The 21,341-nt window shown below is 36.6% G+C and overlaps 1 protein-coding gene across 2 annotated transcripts in view; it reads right to left on the bottom strand.

Moving 5' to 3' along the window:
• The window catches only part of LOC131700573 (N-acetylgalactosamine kinase-like), a 35,203-nt gene that overhangs the window by 9,078 nt on the left and 4,784 nt on the right, over window positions 1-21,341 (bottom strand). For both annotated transcript variants that reach the window (XM_058998671.1, XM_058998672.1), the window contains exons 7-8: window positions 8,011-8,109; window positions 4,898-5,050 (exon numbers count right to left, since the gene is read on the bottom strand). In XM_058998671.1, the coding sequence (XP_058854654.1) occupies window positions 4,898-5,050; window positions 8,011-8,109 (252 nt within the window). The remainder of the gene's footprint in view (window positions 1-4,897; window positions 5,051-8,010; window positions 8,110-21,341) is intronic.

Here is a 21,341-nt window from a genome sequence, read left to right on the forward strand (position 1 = left end):
GCCTATAGGATAAAAAAAAAAGAGCAAAACTATTTTCAGGTCATATGGGACTCTAGACATTTAATTCAGTTTCGTTCAGGCTGAATATGTCAAAAAAGAGCGACAGACTTTCAAAAATGATTTTGAGATGTCTGGCAAGACCAAACAAAACATATCACTGGGCCAAAACAAACCCACAACATAATGCAAAAATATGCTACAAGTACTAAAGAAAAAAAAAAAGTAAAAAGCACGCCAAGAAAAGCAGCAAAGCCTTAATTTCTCATCTTTATTTTATCCTTGTCAAATATGTTTACATGCAAGTTCTTCATTAGCAAAAGCTATGTGATACATTTGAATGATGTTTACAATTCATGTCAGGATGGTTGCATGCAATGCATAGATGTTCAGGAATTCTTAACCAAATAACTTGATACTTTAGAATAATCATCATTTGATTTTGGAAACTTACAATTACTTGTCTTTTCTTGGTTCCAATAGCCAAAAATAGGGCTGCTCATACATTTTCTATAAAAACATAACTCCAGACTAATTAACTATGTCTGAGTGTGATGACAGGAAATAAACCAGCCTTAATGACATATTCAGTAGTAGCAGGGCAGCAGTGTGGAGTAGTGGTTAGGGCTCTGGACTCTTGACCGGAGGGTTGTGGGTTCAGTCCCCAGTGGGGGACACTGCTGTTGTACCCTTGAGCAAGGTACTTTACCTAGATTGCTCCAGTAAAAACCCAACTGTAAAAATGGGTAATTGTATGTAAAATATAATGTGAAATAATGTATAATGTGATATCTTGTAACAATTGTAAGTCGCCCTGGATAAGGGCATCTGCTAAGAAATAAACAATAATAATAATAATAATAATAATAATACATAAGGTGCTGCAAAAAGCTGTCATGCATTCAGTCTGTCTTAAAGCAAAATCAATGGCATTTCTCAATGAGGATACCAAAAACCTCAAGCACAGATAAAATACCTTCACTAGGATGGTCTATGGAACACATTATTACAATAATTTAATAATACAGTTAAGACAGTTCATTATCTTATTGACTGAGTCAATATAGCTACTGGAAAATAATAGGACTGAATTTTGAAATCTTGTGGGGGAAAAAAAAGAAATTAAATGAAAAAACAGACAAATACTAAGATCTGGGTTAAAACTAATTTTTTTCAATCAATTTTCCTTCTTCATTAGTTTAAGTACCACAGGGCAGCTTTTAGGGAACTGTAAGGATCATGCCAGACGTTTCTCTACTTGACTTTATTTTCTATAGGTTTTATTATCATTATTTGTTTTATTATTTGTTTATTTAGCAGATGCCTTACAGATATCCAATGCGACTTACAGAGACTAAGGTGTGTGAACTATGCATCAGCTGCAGAGTCACCTCCAACAATGTCTCTGAACGACGGAGCACAAGGAGGTTAAGTGACTTGCTCAGGGTCGGGATTTGAGTTTGATTTGATTTGGATTTGAAGGAGGTTAAGTGACTTGAGTGAGCCGGGATTTGAACCGGTGACCTCCTCATTACAAGCCCCTTTTCTTTAACCACTGGATCATACAGCCTCCTTTTACCACATCATCTGAAAAGTACTGCAGATAGAAAGAAAGCCAGCTGGACTGCAATAATGGAAGTAGAGGCTTGCAAAAGCTGGGATCTTGAGCTAGGAAAATTGACTGTGCTGTAAACCCTTGAAATAATTTAGGGTTATTCTTGTTATTACAACTCACTTTCGGCATCTTCGTGTTTTATCCTACATACACAACCTGTTCTCAAAACCCCATGACATTTGTATAATAACTGCCCCTTCATCACCTAAGTTGCATTCCGTGGGGGCTCGTTTAGAATACAGTATTAAACATAGACCAGGTTTATATTGCACAGATTTTTTTCTTGCGGTTTTGTGAGGCAATCCATTGACGTTGAATGCTCTTGAAAGTGACATTTTTGTTCTCTAATTAGCAGACAGAAAGGCTACCCACAAAATGATGTTATTAGTGTGCCAGTACTTCTAGTGGGCTCACTTAATTTCAGAAATACAAAATACAAAATCAGCAGAGTTTATAACTAAAATATTTAATTAGACGTTTTAATACATGTTGACTAATAATAGGTACTGGGAAGGTTTGTTGGCATTGCGTTGTGGTATTCCCCTGCATTTCAAATCAATGCACTGTCCATATCAGACGTCATGAAAGACTACTAAACTGTAATAAATACTTGCTCCTGCCCGCTGGACTAAGTTAATTACAGACCCCACCCTTAAGTGGAAAATAACTTTCATCCCACTAAAAACATTATGTTTATTGATTTACTTAATAAGGAACTCCATCATCCTTACTGAGTAAACACCATTATGGAAGTTGCACATAATTAGCTCAAACTTGTGTCTTGTTGACAAAAATATATATTTATGAGTGGTGAGATATAGTGGTTAATATTGCCTGTTTGTTTTTAAAGTTGCAAGACTTTCATTTTGAGTTGTCTTCCTCCGAGTTTGTGTTAAATTATTTCTAAGATCCCATTCATATAATTCTTTGATAGACAAAGAGTAGGAGATGTGATACCTTTTATTGGACTAACTAAACAATAATTAAATCACAAGCTTTCAAGACCTCAAAGATCTCTTCAGGTGAAAGTAGGAAAGAGATAACACTCATGAGAGCTGGACACTAACACTAGCATTAGCATGAATAAATATGTTAGTTGCAGCTCCAAGTATAAAATTAGAGCCATCAGTATAAAAAAAAAACCCATGATAAGTATCATGAAAAAGCAGGACATATAAAAATGTTACAAGAATGGCAACACATGACATGTTATAAGAATGTTACAGTATATTGTATATTATTTAATTATACTTACTGTATATACAGGGCTAAATGTTAGCTTTTTAAGGCAATAGTAAGAATTTACTACCTGCCTGGAAAGTAGGTAGCAAAATGATCTTATTCGGTAGCGGTTTATTCGACTAATATATTTATATATAAAAATAATTGAAAAAATAAACACCTACCTACTCTTTTAAATAGACTGAATATCCCAAACTATCATAGAGTAGGCCTATATTTAAACCAGAAAGTATTTATTGAAACCCCCTTGTGCTCAACTAAGTAGTGGAACTAATGTAATTGCTTGTCGAAATGTATTTTGTTTTATCCTTAAGTTCTACAAGAATGCAACCATATCTGTATACATTTTTTTGTTAAAGCACACATTTCACTAGTTAAACAGGAGAAGTACGCAGGTTATTGATGATCTATTATAAAAAGAAAATAAACAAAGAAAACCAAGGGTAAGATTATAACAAAACCGGAGCCGCCATTCTCCATGGCAGATTAAGTTAGCATTTTATAGACACTGAATAAACTTAATATCCTGGTAGGTCATTTCCTGTTATCTTATAAAATTGTATTATTTTTTTTAACAGTTATTTAATTGTACTTTTGGTCTTTAAAATAAACTTCATACCTTGAAATACCTTGAAAAAGCTTTTTTTACAACCTTAACAGGAATCTGTATACAGTGCATGAGTGGCAAAACTTAAAGCATGTAAACATGGGGAACAAAGATCAATTTAAAACCCATTCAAGATATCGAGATAGACAGCATAATACATTTCTGTTTTGTGTTGATCGCTTGCATTTTTCTCAAGTTAAACTACAAACAATGTAACCAATAGCATAGATAACTGTGCAGAAAAGCAAACAGCTGCCCTATGAGAACCATCTGTGCGCTGTTGGCCATTATCACCTAAAATGTTGATACATAAAACAAATAATCCAAGTTTCATGTTGATGGCTTGCTTTTTTGGGAGCTAAGCTACAAACACATAAAGAGTTATTGCTTGCCTAATTGCAAATTGAATACCTTGGGGAACTTTACACACCACGATGTAGATTATTGAACTTTTCCAAAATATAAATAAAATGTTTGGCATATCCTTGTTGTATGCTGACAGATTGCTTTGTTTTTGAGGAATGCTATTAGTGAGGAAAGCGATCTCACACGCATACATAAATGGAAATTATTGAAGGCGGAATGAAGGAGGCACGCAAATATGAAAAGATGCTATGGCGAAGTGCCTCAAATCAGTAATGAAAACTCCAGGTGGTCCAGTGTTAAACAGCACTGGTCTAAGAGTGTGCGTGTCTGTGTGTGGAAAACACCCAACTTAAAAACAAACAAAAAAAACGGGATTATGAATAATGTCTAACAACTGAACAAATAAATAATAATACCTGCTGATGAAAGAAATGTATTTTAATTTCTAAATGAAGACACTAAAAGGGAAATAATTTGGTAAAGGGAACATTTTTTTTTATCTAATGCCTTTTTACTTTTCTGAGACTAATGACTGATTTTGAAGTGTGTCTGTTACAAAACAAAACACACAAGTTTATACAGTCTGCAGAACAATGAGAATGTAACATGGAAAAGCGTGACTTATAAAATATTCAGAATCTGTATAATCAGCTTACATTTGGACTAAGTAGGAACAGAGGGTGGTGAAGTATTGTTTTCCTTTCCATTTGGAAGCTTGGCACGGATTCAGGCCACCTTGAAGAATCTGAAAACCATTACCCTCTGCTTATGGTCAAAAGTGCAGCAAAGTTAGGATATCACATAGCAGTTTCTGACAAGAGGGTATGTAAAAAAAAAAAAAATTAAATCCCTACATTATTTAAAGTTCTTATATAAGAATCTGTGGAATCAAACCTACTGTGGGAAGTATAATTGCTTCAGTTGGTTCATTTCTTACAGTTTCCATTGTACCGTACTGTACATGGATATTTTAAGTAATTTGTGTACAAGTTTAGGGGGGTGTAGTAGTATGGCATACTTCATAGCACATATTTGTTTTAAAGGTGTGAAGAGAAAAAAAAACAGCATACCTTCGCAGCTAATCGACACTCCATGACTCTGATGTTGAAATGAGAAGTCGCAGCTTTATTCATTTCAACACAACAGTTAGCAATCACAAAAACAGCTCCGTCTGGAAGTTGAACATCAGTTGCCCTGACAGGATTGAACTCTATTAACTTGGCCTGCAAATAAATAGTAAATTATTATTATTATTATTATTATTATTATTATTATTATTAATATTATTATTATTATTATTAATTAGTCATTTAGCAGATGCTTTTATCCAAAGCGACTTACAGAGACTAGGGGAGTGATCTATGCATCAACACTTACAATATGAACTCAGTTTTACATCTCATTTGAATATTATTTTATATATATATATATATATATATATATATATATATATATATATATATATATATATATATATATACACACACACACACTTTTTTTTATTTCACTCAAAAGTTTTTGCTCACGAGCCAATTTCCCAAAGTTTCAGTATGTTTAACATACCTTTGTAATGGGAAAATGTGTTTGTAATAGACTCAATACTATGATGCTTGAAGGTTTAAATAGAAAAAAATAGTAGATTAGTAGACTAAGCAGTAAATGACATCACATTAATAGATGTAAATAGAAATAAGTGAGTGTAGTTGCTATAGCATCAAAAGCCTATAAGCACTTTCCCTTGACAAAGGTATGTTAAACATCCCGAAAGTTGGCTCTTTTGAGCATATATATATATATATATATATATATATATATATATATATATATATATATATATATATACATACAGTACTGGGTAAAAGTTTTAGGCAGGTGTGAAAAAATGCTGTAAAGTAAGAATGCTTTCAAAAATAGACATGTTAATAGTTTATATTTATCAATTAACAAAATGCAAAGTGAGTGAACAGAAGAAAAATCTACATCAAATCAATATTTGGTGTGACCACCCTTTGCCATCAAAACAGCATCAATTCTTCTAGGTACACTTGCACACAGTTTTTGAAGGAACTCGGCAGGTAGGTTGGCCCAAACATCTTGGAGAACTAACCACAGTTCTTCTGTGGATTTAGGCAGCCTCAGTTGCTTCTCTCTGTTCATGTAATCCCAGACAGACTCAATGATGTTGAGATCAGGGCTCTGTGGGGGCCATACCATCACTTCCAGGACTCCTTGTTCTTTACGTTGAAGTTTTTAATGACTTTCGCTGTATGTTTGGGGTCGTTGTCATGCTGCAGAATAAATTTGGGGCCAATCAGATGCCTCCCTGATGGTATTGCATGATTGATAAGTATCTGCCTGTACCATTAATTCTGACCAAATCCCCAACTCCATTTGCAGAAATGCAGCCTCAAACTTGCAAGGAACCTCCACCATGCTTCACTGTTGCCTGCAGACACTCATTCGTGTACTGCTCTCCAGCCCTTCGGCGAACAAACTGCCTTCTGCTAAGCCAAATATTTCAAATTTTGACTCATCAGTCCAGAGCACCTGCTGCCATTTTTCTGCACCCCAGTTCCTGTGTTTTCATGCATAGTTGAGTCACTTGGCCTTGTTTCCACGTCGGAGGTATGGCTTTTTGGCCGCAAGTCTTCCATGAAGGCCACTTCTGACCAGACTTCTCCGGACAGTAGATGGGTGTACCAGGGTCCCACTGTTTTCTGCCAATTCTGAGCTGATGGCACTGCTGGACATCTTCCGATTGCGAAGGGAAGTAAGCATGATGTGTTTTTCATCTGCTGCAGTAAGTTTCCTTGGCCGACCACTGCGTCTACGGTCCTCAACGTTGCCTGTTTCTTTGTGCTTCTTCAAAAGAGCTTGGACAGCACATCTGGAAACCCCTGTCTGCCTTGAAATTTCTGCCTGGGAGAGACCTTGCTGATGCAGTATAACTACCTTGTGTCTTGTTGCTGTGCTCAGTCTTGCCATGGTGTATGACTTTTGACAGTAAACTATCTTCAGCAACCTCACCTTGTTGAGTTTGGCTGTTCCTCACCCAGTTTTATTCCTCCTACACAGCTGTTTCTGTTTCAGTTAATGATTGTGTTTCAACCTTACATATTGAATTGATGATCATTAGCACCTGTTTGGTATAATTGTTTAATCATACACCTGACTATATGCCTACAAAATCCCTGACTTTGTGCAAGTGTACCTAGAAGAATTGATGCTGTTTTGAAGGCAAAGGGTGGTCACACCAAATATGGATTTGATTTAGATTTTTCTTCTGTTCACTCACTTTGCATTTAGTTAATTGATAAATATAATCTATTAACATGTCTATTTTTGAAAGCATTCTTACTTTACAACATTTTTTCACACCTACCTAAAACTTTTGCACAGTACTGTGTGTATATATATATATATATATATATATACACACACACACACACACACACACACACACACATAAGCACTTATCTAAATAGAAAGCATTACATACACCATCTGATTAAATGTATGTGCCTGTCCGTTTAGCTTTTTTTGCAACTTTATCTTGAAAGCCCCTGCATAGCTATGAAGTTCATTTTGTTTTTGTATGTCTGCTAAACATGGGTGGCTTGTGTTGTAGACTTGGTGATGTTTAGCCCGCCCCCCTAGAATTTTTGACAAGCTATAAATTGAAGCCATCAGGGCAAGCACATGTCTGCTCGAGTTTTCAAAGCCTTGCAAGTAATTGGCATGAATTGTAAGCTTAGAATGGAAGTTTCAGGTATCAAGGTATCAAACTCCTCTAAGCGGTATTTATGTCAGTGCAAGAACCTGTTAACTCTTCATATTACATTCACAGTCTGTCAGAAAACACAGATGCGTGTTTCTTGGTTTAAAATAAAGTGAGGTTTTTTATATACTGTATTTGGAGTGGCTTAAATTTGTATGTGCAAACTGAGTCAGACACTTGCTGCGGTTTAAATTTTCAATAAACACATCCAATTTCTATTAATTCATTATGTAGTCTACCATAGACCACCGTATTCTCTGAAAACTGTCGAGGTTATACATTTACATAATTTAAACATAATTTGCATTCTCAGAAACCATTGGCTAAGAATTTAACTCACAATTACTGTATAACACATTACATATTTATAACCTTAACAAAAGCCAGAAACACAGAAATACCTACAGTCCCTTGCTCTGCAAGAAATGAGATGGACTGGTCCATGCCTCCACCCTCGGTACCAATGTAACGCTCACAGCTGGCACAGATCTCCGCCAGTTCCACCTGGAAAATAAATGAGGATATACAAGTGAACTGAATAACATGAACCATTTTAAACTCTATTAAATAAGCGAAGAACATCTTAATGGCCCACTGACACAGCAGGACTGACCATTTAACATTCTGAGAATGTGTAGTTTTCTCATTATGTCACGTCCATCCAGAATTGATCCACCCATAGATGAGTTAACATTGACAAAGAGCATAAACAGAACCAATACAACTGTGGATAGTCATTATGGCTCTATTGGATTTTGGCTGATCTAGTCTACATTACAGACAGCAGTGGCATTAAACTGCAAGAAGAACCACTCAGAAGGATTACAAAAATCACCCCCCAAAAAAAAATGTAAGGGAAGTAGAAGAAAACACTAAGAAAATGCCATTTAATCTATTATACCCTTGCATATTTTGTAAAATGTACACTAAAAACGTGTTTGCTTTCTCTAGCTTAAATTACTTTCATTGTACACAGTTGTTGGCACTGTGATGTACATCACTTTGTGATTCCTTGACATTAAAAGGTACATTAAAGATACTTTCAAATTGCATCTGTTTTCTCAAAACTCAGAGATCAATTCACGGATGGTGGTGGAGTGCCCATCAGGGTCTAATGCAAACAAGGGTTTCCAAGTGGAATGTGGAAGGATGGGGATTGTGTGCTCCAGTAATAAACTTTCTGTGACCGGCTCCTATATCAATCTGGAGCCCTGCTGTCAACCTTGAGTTTTGAAGTCTTGTCAAAACTTGGCTTGGCTTGCATCAAGTCAACTCAATCAGAAACCAGATCATGCTTTTCATTCAAACTTTGTCTGCAGTCTTGCAGATGACAGACTGAGGGAAACATTAACATTAGAGTGTAGTTTTGTGGTTGCAATAATGTCACTTGCTATGGCCACTGACCAAAAAGCTGCCACTTAGAAGCCAATCTGTGAGATGTTTGACTGTGCTCAATTTTAACTTTACTGTCACGTAATCTCAAATTAACCAACAAACAAATGTTTTATTATAATTGAATACTGCAGTAGTATCTTAGAGTTGTTCATTTATATAAATAAAATACTACACAAATAAATATCAATTAAAAAAAACTGTTTGAGAACAGTACTATAATCTTCACAGTTTGTATTTAATGTCTCTGTTTTCTGACACCTAACAAGTGTATAAGTAACATGGGTTTATTCTTCTTTTATATATCTCTCTTTACTTTTTTGGTAAATATATCTCGTAACGGTTGTGTTGCCTCAGATCAATCCCTTTTAAATGTTAATATGTAGCTTGAAATGGCATTTTAATTTCTGGTTCACTTTTCTCTTTTTTTGGTGTTTTCAGTCATTCTCTGTGGTTCTGGGTTCTAAGCTCCAGGAGTTGTTTTCATTTCTTCTCTAAATATGCCTTTATCAGCTGCTTTAAGCTTGTCTGAAGTGTCCTCCATGCTGGCACGAAACAGTCTTCCTCGTTATATTCAAACCATGTGACAATATGTGTCTATTCAAACAAGCTTTGTCTCCAGCGGTCAGTTAGCAGTGGTAACAGTGATCCGGATTTTGTAATCCTGTATTTTGTGATCAAGATTACTTTTATTTGGATCGTTTTGATCAGTTTTTTTCAGAAAATGCCAGTGCTGGATTACATTTATCTAGATTATAAGTACGAAATCCTTTTTTTTTTTTTTTTAGTAATTTTGAATCGCAGAATACAGGATTACAAAATCCGGATCACTGTTATCCAGATTACAAGTTTTGAAAAACCGGCCCCAGGTAAAGACAGATTTAGATAAAAATTACAATAACTCAATGAGCCTTACTTAATGAACAATCGAAATACGAATACATTAAAAAATAATATTTTGTATAGTATTATGCGTGTTGGTTCACTTTGGCATATATGATCTGTGGCATCCAAACTGTCTCTTCATCGTTTTATATATCTTCTGCAAACAGTATTTACTTTACATCCCCTGATGATTTCCTCTGATTGAAGATTTCTATTGTATTCTTTGGGATGTGGATTTTAATGGATCTTAATGTAACACCAAACAAGTTTTCCATTGGACAGTTTACTAAAAAACAGAAATAAGGAGAGGAACATCTAATGCCTGATGCAAGAAAAAAAGGCTTATTGAATCTGGAGCCCACAACATCCTTTTTTCTTGGACTATTTATTTTGGTCCTTTGTGTTTATTACATAATCAATTTTGAGCATTGCGTTACAATTAAATTCACAGTCACTGAAAATACAATCTCTGATATAAAAATCAAAGCAAGCTGCTTAACACAAGTAAACAATGTTGTGAGCAGCGCTGAAGGCAGTGCGTTCTCATTATACACGAGACTAATTAAAGTCCCCATCTGCTTACAGTTTGCATGCTAAGTTCCAATTTGCTGAATTTCACATGTGTTTTATATGGTAATGGCACTTATTTTAATCAGCAGCAGGGACATGTTTGTCAAGAATTATCTGGATGTCATCATAACCACAGAAATCGTGGCCTGATGTTATCTTCGCTTTAACTTTCTATAACTCTAGGTCTTTGATTACCACACATATAGCTTCAAGGTTCCCTGCCTCCCACTCGAATCTGGAAATAAACATAGCCAACTTAACAACTGGTTAATCATGGTGGAATTCCAGCTATGGTGGGAAGGATGCCCAAAGACTTTTGTAAGGCCTCTTCTCGGTAGCTTTTTAAATCTTTACAGACTGTAAAACGTATATTTCTATGTTACTGCACTGGAGTTTCTCTGTTAGTGCACTTGCCAGACTGTGAGTGAAAATATCAGCAATGAAAAAAAAAAAAAAAAAAAAACTTTATTGCAACTGTTAAAAGTGCATAAGTGCACAATTAAAACGACCCTTTAAAGGTATTATAGCTAATGAAATCCTTTTATAAATCCATCCACGAGTGCAGTTTGAGTTTGAGAGTGAAATTATCTCCACCTCTTCAATGCCTTCTTTCCTTAAAGTAATTGTAGCTATAACAAGACAATTCCATGTATATAGCCATTTTGCACTTCCATGGGCTGCACAGGTCTGAAATGTGCAGTTTTAAAAATATACACATGTTATAGCACACATGTATGTTCATTTTAAAACATGATTTCTGATACTACTTTAGGTTAAAGTAAGCGATCAGTTTTTACAATTTTTTTTATGGTACCAGATATAATTATTGTAAATTGAAAATACATGTTTGCTATACCATGTGGTTCTTTTAAAACTCCACACGTGAGACATACTGTATTGTGGATGGAAGGTAAGATTTATTTCATTAGCTATAAAACACAGCTGTTTAGTTCAATTGAATACATCCCATCATTTTATATCAGAAGTTAGTGGAATCTATTTTTGTTATGGGTAGACAGATATTTCTAGTACAATTTCAACTTAAGTTTGTCTTTAAGTGTGACATATCATTACATAAAGACTTTTTTTCTTAAGTGTATGTAAATAGATTTTATCTTTCTTTTGGTACAGAGTACTGTATTTAGGCTTCAGGATGCTGTGCTTCAGGCAGAAAGAAAGAAAGAAAGAAAGAAAGAAAGAAAGAAAGAAAGAATCTAAATACAGATAATCATCACTAAATTGTTAACGGTTCAGGGCAGTAATTAGGGTTATCCAGCCTCAAAGTCCTTGATAATCTCTATGCTTGAGGTATTTCAATGTCTGCCAGGCTTGCGGCTTTACATAAGATGTTAAATGTTAAAATAAATAAATACGTACAGTAAAAATATCCTTAAAATACGTTGATGGACAAATTAATGTTGGTTGTGGAATGCTTTACTTAAATGTTCGTGAACAAGCTATATATATGGTTGAAAACAAAACACATTACTTTCCCTAGCTTTCTGCTTTGTTGTACAATATCGACACCTTCAATCCAACCTGTTCAATCGAAAACTTTTCATTGCTTTCTGACTCTTCTCATAGCTCAGCATTTGGATTGGTTCATCTGTTCTACCTGCTCGCTCCGGAACAGGTTTATGAACAATGAAAACATGTTGAAAAAGATATTGCAAGGAATGTAATGAGTTAAACACTACAGTCTGGTCTGTAACATTTTAAGTAACGCATTCCACAACCAACATTAATTAATCTATCAACTGATTTTTAAGGATATTTTACTGTATTTATTTATTTATCAATGTATTTATTATCTAAGGGACCAGTTCAGTCTCCATGCCCATCCAACTCCTCAATCCTCTTTTTGAGACTACAAAGGTGCCAAATGCCAATCCTTCGAATTTAAGACAGTATTGATGCGTGTATTAAAATCGGCAACAAAAGATGTGACAACCCGAGTACACAAGCAGCAACATTACTTACTGCAGAGAAAAGACAAACGAAAACATTACTGCTCGATTTCGAATCATCCATGGCATACAGGTAGCCATTTTCAAAGAAGCGTCATGCCATTAGCTTCCTGAGGAATTAGAAGAAGTTTTTACAATTTCAGCGTTTCTAACAAACAGTACCAGCTTGGATAGATCGGAAATGCTGTTCACAAATTGAGAGAAAAACAGGTGCGAGTAATGATGACTGGAAATGAGAAGCAGCTCATAACCGTAATGATCTGTGCGATTGCAGACTGGAAATGAGAAGCAGCACAGACTGTAATGCTTTGTGTGACAGCAGACTGGAAATGAGAAGCAGCTCATAACTGTAATGCTCTGTGTGACAGCAGACTGGAAATGAGAAGCAGCTCATAACTGTAATGCTCTGTGTAATAGCAGACTGGAAATGAGAAGCAGCACATAACTGTAATGCTCTGTGCGATTGCAGACTGGAAATGAGAAGCAGCACAGACTGTAATGCTCTGTGTGACAGCAGACTGGAAATGAGAAGCAGCTCATAACTGTAATGCTCTGTGCGATTGCAGACTGGAAATGAGAAGCAGCTCATAACTGTAATGCTCTGTGTGATAGCAGACTGGAAATGAGAAGCAGCTCATAACTGTAATGCTCTGTGCGATTGCAGACTGGAAATGAGAAGCAGCTCATAACTGTAATGCTCTGTGTGATAGCAGACTGGAAATGAGAAGCAGCTCATAACTGTAATGCTCTGTGCGATTGCAGACTGGAAATGAGAAGCAGCTCATCACTGTAATGCTCTGTGTGACAGCAGACTGGAAATGAGAAGCAGCTCATAACTGTAATGCTCTGTGCGATTGCAGACTGGAAATGAGAAGCAGCTCATAACTGTAATGCTCTGTGTGATAGCAGACTGGAAATGAGAAGCAGCTCATAACTGTAATGCTCTGTGCGATTGCAGACTGGAAATGAGAAGCAGCTCATAACTGTAATGCTCTGTGTGATAGCAGACTGGAAATGAGAAGCAGCTCATAACTGTAATGCTCTGTGCGATTGCAGACTGGAAATGAGAAGCAGCTCATAACTGTAATGCTCTGTGTGATAGCAGACTGGAAATGAGAAGCAGCTCATAACTGTAATGCTCTGTGTAATAGCAGACTGGAAATGAGAAGCAGCTCATAACTGTAATGCTCTGTGTGATAGCAGACTGGAAATGAGAAGCAGCTCATAACTGTAATGCTCTGTGTGATTGCAGACTGGAAATGAGAAGCAGCTCATAACTGTAATGATCTGTGTGACAGCAGACGGCCTGCAAACTGCCTCCATATGAGTAATTGAGGTTGTATCTTTGTAAATGCATATTTGTTTGATGTTTTATTTTTCCCTCAAACTGAGCTGGGTGGAAAATTTGGGCTGCGTCTTAAATTTGACAAAATACGGTATACTCGTCTGGTGTAGACCACTGTTCACCAATGGCAACTTTAAGACCAACAAGCCAGATACAAATCCAGGTTTCCAAAGGCTGGTGCATTAACCCTCTGTACCACCTGAAGAAATGATTGTACATGTATTTTACCCAGGAGCGACGGTAATTTACAAAGTAACGAAAATGCAATTGTAGGCTTACAATACCAATAAATAAATAAATGTTACACTATTGGTCAGCTGCCAAATAACTGTTTACTGTAGTCATGATAAAATCTTTGCCATATGTCTGAACTACGTAGCTAATAGATTGTAATGTGTATAATAATATTAGTTTTATTACATTTAGCACACAACTTGCCCTATTACCTACAGCAAACATTTGTTCCAGCTTGAAGGCATCTTAAAATAAAGACACATGTTTGCACGCAGTTGCTCCAAACAAAAACAAAGGCTGCTTTAAATTTAAAATACAGCTGTACTAATTAGACAGGCTGTGATATTATTGTTTTTCTCTTGGAAATGTCACTAACAGAGATATCTGTTAATGAGGATATGAAAGAATAGGTTAAAATGACCATATACGGGTTTCCATACTGACTTTAGCCAGATCTTATACTTATGTCAATGAACAGCAGGCCCCAAAAAGTATTCATGCAACTGGACTTTGTACTGTGTAAAGGCCCATCACTAATGCACTTACTGCCCTAAATATTTCACGATTATTTAAAATGCAAGTCAGATATGCTAGTGCAAAGCATGAGGGACTACTGTTCAGATAATGTTGTAATTACATTCTCCTCTATAATATATATATATATATATATATATATATATATATATATATATATATATATATATATATATATTTTTTTTAATATAACTGATAAAATAGTTTAAAGGGGGGAATTGATTGCACATACAATTCCACTCTGTAATTTGTGGCACTATATTTATAAATACAGAGAATGTAAAGTAAGTACACAATGGGGGCTCCCGAGTGGCAAATCCAGTAAAGGCGCTCCGCGTGGAGTGCAGGATGCGCCCTATAGCCTGGAGATCGCAGGTTTGAATCCAGGCTATGTCATTGCCGACCGTGACCGGGGGTTCCTAGGGGGTGGCACACAATTGGCTGAGCGCTGCCCGGGTAGGGAGGTACACAATGAGAAGAACAGCAGGGTATTAAACTTTAATTACAGCACTTATGAAGAATAAAATACCATGTCTTTACCATGTAATATGTTAGCTACTACAGATACAGCCAGTAAAAAAAAAGAAATAATAACAGTAAAATCCACATTGCTGTGGGCATTGTATTACACAACCATTCTCTGGCATATGCTGTCTATTGAACAAAGCCTCCAAGCGAGGTGGATTTCTGAGCAATATTGACTAGACTGTAAGAAAGCCAAAACCTACATTCATGCAAGCCCTAATTGCTAAGATGTGGTGCACAAGATAAAACTTAAAATACAACAAAGCATTTATGTTATTTTAAAAATAAATATATATTTTTAAATTTAGCTTACATTAATTATACAGACTCCAAAACAACTTTGGATTTTTTGCTTATCACTGTTGATTTTACAGTAGACAATTCAGATGTTTAAAATTGGATTTTCCTATTTTTATATATTTTTTCAAGCATGACCCATTTTTTCCATTTCATTTGCTAGTGTGATCAGATAATAATGGAGTAGGACCGACCTACATGTATTCTGGGAGTGCCCTGTGATAGCTACTGTATGGCACGGTCTCTGTCTACCTTTCATTGATGGGCCCCAGCATCTGCAGACCTCATCTTTTTTAACTATGATCCTCTAAGAATCTATTGCTTGCAATACGCCAGGTTCCCACATTTGATAGAACAAGTACTATGCGGACTGCACTGTAAAACAGATTGTATGATAACACTACTTACATTGACGCGTCTAAGTATTACTTGAATAAACATGCAAGAAAAACAATTCAGATGATATACTTTGGAAAAACAGAGCAGATTCAGTAAATGGTCAAACCAAAGGGACACTACTGGTTGCAAAAAAAAATCACTAACCGGAATGAGACAGTGCTATTTCTCCTTAGATATTAGATATTCCAGCACCTGCATTGTGAAGCTGGGCTTTTAAGTTCAAGCACTGGCAGAGGTCATACAGATGAAATCAGTCAAACTCGGAAATGTTCATTTGTAATTTGAAGCTACTTGCTCTTTAACACTTGGTAAGTCTTACCTCCCGAGACATAAAAAGCAATTAGTGCCCACTGCCTATTAAGAACGTTTGCTTTTTTTTTTAAACGTATTTAAAGGAATGGAAAATACAAATTGTATCTGGCTTTGAACAATGGAAACAAAGCAACCTCGGTTTAACAAGACCACCGGGCTGTGCAGTCTGTGGTGCAGCTATACATAGCTCTCAAGTAAACACAGTAAACGTGATGCATTGACGTTTTTATTACCGCTACTGGTTCTCCTCTAACAAGCTGAAATCTGATTTCAGAATGGCGCCAAGAGTTCATGATGACCTTTATAACTAAGTTGACCCTGAGCAAAGAATCCCAATCAGCCACACATCCCCCCTCTGCTCCAGTGCCACACAGATGCAAAGGGGGTGCACCAGAAGCACCACTGGATGATTTTCACAGAACAGTTCTTTTTATAGACTTACATATTGATTTAACTATGGTACTCCAGTCCTACCATCTACTGCCTATGCATTTATTTAATTTGCCACAAAGAAGAACATATTTCATTGGGCCATTTTTCATTTTTAATGTCCAAATGACTCGTAAAAACATAAAGAATAAATACAGCCAATTACATATGCATGCTTTTTAAAAAGGTCCCATTTATTAGATTTTACTAAGTCCCATTGTTCTATAATTTTCCAGGAAACATCTTAGTTCTTAATAGAGAGGGATCTATTGATTACGTCAAAACAGAATAGGTGTTAAAGTGGTGTCTATAAATGGATAGTCACAATGAGGTCATTTACCCCCCCCCCCCCCCCCCAAAAAAAAAATTACCTAAACATGTTAGCAAATGAAAACTCAGTGGCCAAGCTGATCACTGTTACTCCAGATGCCAAGGGCATGCCTTTCTGTGGGATTACAGAAAAGCATTTCAATAAAAAGGTCAGGAAGTTAAATTAACTGGTATTTTTTTAGGCTAATGCATCAGGATCAACTTCAAATCCCTTATAGTTGTGCTTTCTCACTCAGTTCTTCTTAGCCTTCGCTAAAGGCACATCCAGGTTTCTAAAGCCAACCTGGATCAAACAGACGTTTAGAGAATCACATTAAGACTTCAGAAACCCATATAAAAACCCCATCACTGATAAGCTGAACTGTCCGCAGATCCATATATATATATATATATATATATATATATATCACAAATGTAAATATCGGACACAAAAGCACAGTAGCAAAAAAAATAAATAAAAATCTATCCAAGTCCTGAATCCAAATACTTCTGTTTATAACTATAGAAAATGAAAAACAGCAAGCATTACACACGCAATGTAATTTGATTTCATAAAATAAAACCTTAGAAGGACCGAATGCGGGAATGCTGAATACAATCAAATAAACGATGGCTTGCTCACAGTAGAGTAAAACGTTGCTGTATCTGTTATGTGCTCAGTTGATTTACAGATAATCTGTGAATGCCCAGTGACGTATATTTGTTGTAGGATAGAAACAATATTTTATCATACAGGACGCAGCACTGCACACAATGTCATGCACTCCTGAATAAGCTGGTCACTGGGACCTACATTTTAATAAATTGAGCACAAGGTTTCCAAACTTTCTCAGCTCAAGGTCATTTTTTTTTAATTGAATATGTTATAATTATGAAGTGCATTAATATAATTGACTATTTTGTTCTCCTTGCAATCGCCCTCTTTTGTTGTATAATGATACATACCGTTAGCGTGGGCCCGAGCTGATGTCAATGTTACATTTGAAATAAGCCCAAGCATCAAACAGCAGCATTTGTGTAAACTAATTGATCCCTCTGTCTGGGGAACATCGTTTTGTCAGGGTCATTTAGGAGAAAAGAAATGCGTATGTGTTATGATCCCCTGAAACCATCCCCAGTTTGGGAATCCCTGTCCTAATAGATTTCCGACCAAGCTTTATAAGAACAGGTTGTTATTTTGTATGTAAGTGTAACCACACTAGCGCACCCACTAAACCAACGTCGCCAGGGATATGCTGAAAAACCATACATCCATCCTTCGGATGACATGTAAACCAAGCTCCTATTGTTAGTGACTCTGCAGCAGCAGTTGTGAATGCACAGTTCACCCCCCCAAGTCTTTGTATGTCACTTTGGATAAAAGCGTCTGCTAAATGACTAAATAATCATATGCATCCCCCACAGTGGAAAACAAATTCGATTATTAGGTTATTATAACACATACGCAGCCTGTACTACAAATATCCTCTTTTAGTTAATGTTCAGTAATCTAAGCACAGGCTTCCAAAGAAAACTTCATAAGCTTATGAATCAAATAAGAAAATGTAATTACAAAAAGCTTTAGGCTAGTCCCAGCCTTGAGTTCTGACAACAATCCGATCCTTTACTAAAGTAAGGTTGTCCAAGACCATAGGATCAGCACTTTAAATGTGACCCATGGATTGCACTGAACATCTGCTATTTATTTTAAAAAGCTCTTGACCAGAATAAAGCAAAACAAAACAGCTTGATACTGTTAACTAACCATTCTAATGTCAGTGCAAAATCAAAACAATGGGTTTGTCATATAATGTTATCTGAATTCAAAGTTTTCTTTGGCAGGAGAGGAATTTTCATTGTGGTAGTGTGTTTACTGCAGCTGTGTTGTGTTTTAACACTCAAATATAAAACACTGAAATGCTTAAAAGATAACTTGCTCAATGTTTCAATATGATTGAATTTTACATTTTGCATTTTGTTCTAATTAGCAGAATCCGATACCCAGGCTGGTATGTTAAACTCTTTTCACTTTTAAAACCCAATGCAGAAAAAAAGAGACTAACTTTACAAACAACATGCAGCTGTTCACACTTGTATAACAAACTATTCTCTGTAAACTGTGCTGAGCCATTTCATGAAAATGAACAAAGTATAACTGAAATAACTGAAGACTTGCTCGTGCAGTAGGTTAATTGACTAAACTTATGGTCTGGTGGCCTTGACTGGAAATTCACCTTGGGATGTCAGTCCACATTATGAAATCAATACAGAATTTAGCGTGACTGTCAATCTCAGCGCTGCAATGCTTTGGCAGAGCTTTGTGGCAGGCCTGTAGTTCGTGCTATTAGTCCCTTTTCGTGAGCACTTAATTGACTCACACATTTAAAAGAAGAAAAAAAAAACAGGTAACCTGCTGTGAAAAGTACATGGGAGCTGATCTGCCAAATGCCCTGCTGGAAAAAAAAACTATAAAAGGTTCTGGTATTGCTTAAGTAACTGTCAAAAACAAGACTACATTAACTATATTGTGATCCTTATTCTCTTTAGAAATTGTTTTTGACAAATGAAATTTTACACGCCACAGCATACCTTGTGTACAGTATATACTTTTTGCCATTTAAACAAAATAAATACATACATATATTCATACATGCATGGCATAAAAGCCATGCTGTGACTTATCTACCCAAATTAGAGTGCAAAATGTTTGTAACACAAACGCAATTAAAAAGGAATTCCCAAAGGGGTAGTGAAGCCCATATCACTACAAGTGTTACCATCTCCATGTGATACGATGCTGAATGAATGAGCAGACTTATACAACTTTACCACAGTAAAAGCATAGCAAAGTGTTATAAAGCTTACTCAAAGCAAGGTGAGCACTGTAAAGCTCTGAGAGGTATGGTAAAGCATATTAATAAATTAATAAACATGGAAAATGATGGTAATTGCATAGTATAACCATGAGAAACACATGGGGAAACTCCACATTTACCGTGTGAATTTAAGTTTACCACAGTAAATTCACACGGTAAATGTGGAGTTTTATATCTGCTTAGAGCAGGGGCCCCTTTTTGCATCATTATGTTACTCACATCTTATTGTTCTCTGCCAGTACTAGAATTCAGCACATTACACTGGCTAGACATGCCATAGAAGCAACTTCATACCAGATTTTAGATATATATAGTAGTGTGCAAATGTATTAGAACACCTCAACATGTGTAATTTATATCCTGACTCACTGTGTGACCTTGAACAAGTCACTTTACCTCCTCGTGCTCCTTCTTTCGGGTGAGACGTTGTTGTAATTGACTCTGCAGCTGATGCATAGTTCACACACCCTAGTCTCTGTAAGTCGCCTTGGATAAAGGCATCTGCTAAATAAACAAATGTAAGCGATTCAGTCTGACAGTTTGTGTCATGTGAACTAGGGCATTGTCATGGTGTAAGAGTCTGCAACATCAGATCAAGCCTTAGCACTTTCCCATGAAATTAGACTGATAAACTCTATCTCCATTCCTCTGGAATCTACCACTCTCTCCCTCCTCCTCAGCCAAGAACCTTGGAGTAACCCTGGACCCCTGCCTCACCTACTCCCAGCACATCTCTATTCTAGCACGCACCTGCCGTTTCTTCCTGAGCAACATATGAAGAATCCGACCCTTCCTCACCAACTACTCCACGCAACTCCTCGTCCAGGCCCTGGTACTCTCCCGCCTAGACTACTGCAACTCCCTCCTGGCCAGCCTCCCTGCATCTGCTACCCGTCTGCTCCAGCTCATCCAGAATTCTGCTACTCGCCTGGTGTTCTCTCTGCCTCGCTTCTCTCACACTACTCCACTGGCTTCCGATCACCGCTCACATCCAGTTCAAGACTCTTGTACTCACCTACCTCAGCTACTTCCAGACCCTCAGCTCTCCCTACACCCCTAACCAACTTCACCGCTCCGCCTGCAGTAGAAGACTAGCTGTACCTCCTCTACGCTCCCCTGCCTCCAGAGCCTGCTACTTCTCCACCCTCGCCCCGCAGTGGTGGAACAACCTTCCTATGGATGTCAGGACTGCCCAGTCCCTGACCACCTTCCAGCGCCTCCTCAAGACACACCTCTTCAGACAACACCTGTAAAACTCAACTCTTCCCTTCTGGACTATATAGCACTCTGCTTTTAATGCACTTTAACTTGCACTTATCTGCTCCCTATTTTACTGTATTTAAAACCCAATCTGTAGTATTTTGTATTTCACTTGCACTCGTATCTAACCCTGATGTAACTATCAACACTGTTATCTGTTCTTGAAATGCCCCGATATCAAATCGTACTGTGTTTTGTATTTGCTCTTATTAGGACTGAAGTCATTGTATTTTGTATCTTGCTCTTAATTGTACTGTAATTCTTGATATGTATTTTTTGTATGCTGCAAGTCGCCCTGGGTAAGGGCGTCTGCTAAGAAATAAACAATAATAATAATAATAATAATAATAATAATAATAATAATAATAATAAATTCTACTTTTCACCCCAGAGATATGAAGT

The sequence above is a fragment of the Acipenser ruthenus genome, chromosome 24 (genome assembly GCF_902713425.1).
Source record: "Acipenser ruthenus chromosome 24, fAciRut3.2 maternal haplotype, whole genome shotgun sequence".
NCBI classification, from domain to species: domain Eukaryota; kingdom Metazoa; phylum Chordata; class Actinopteri; order Acipenseriformes; family Acipenseridae; genus Acipenser; species Acipenser ruthenus.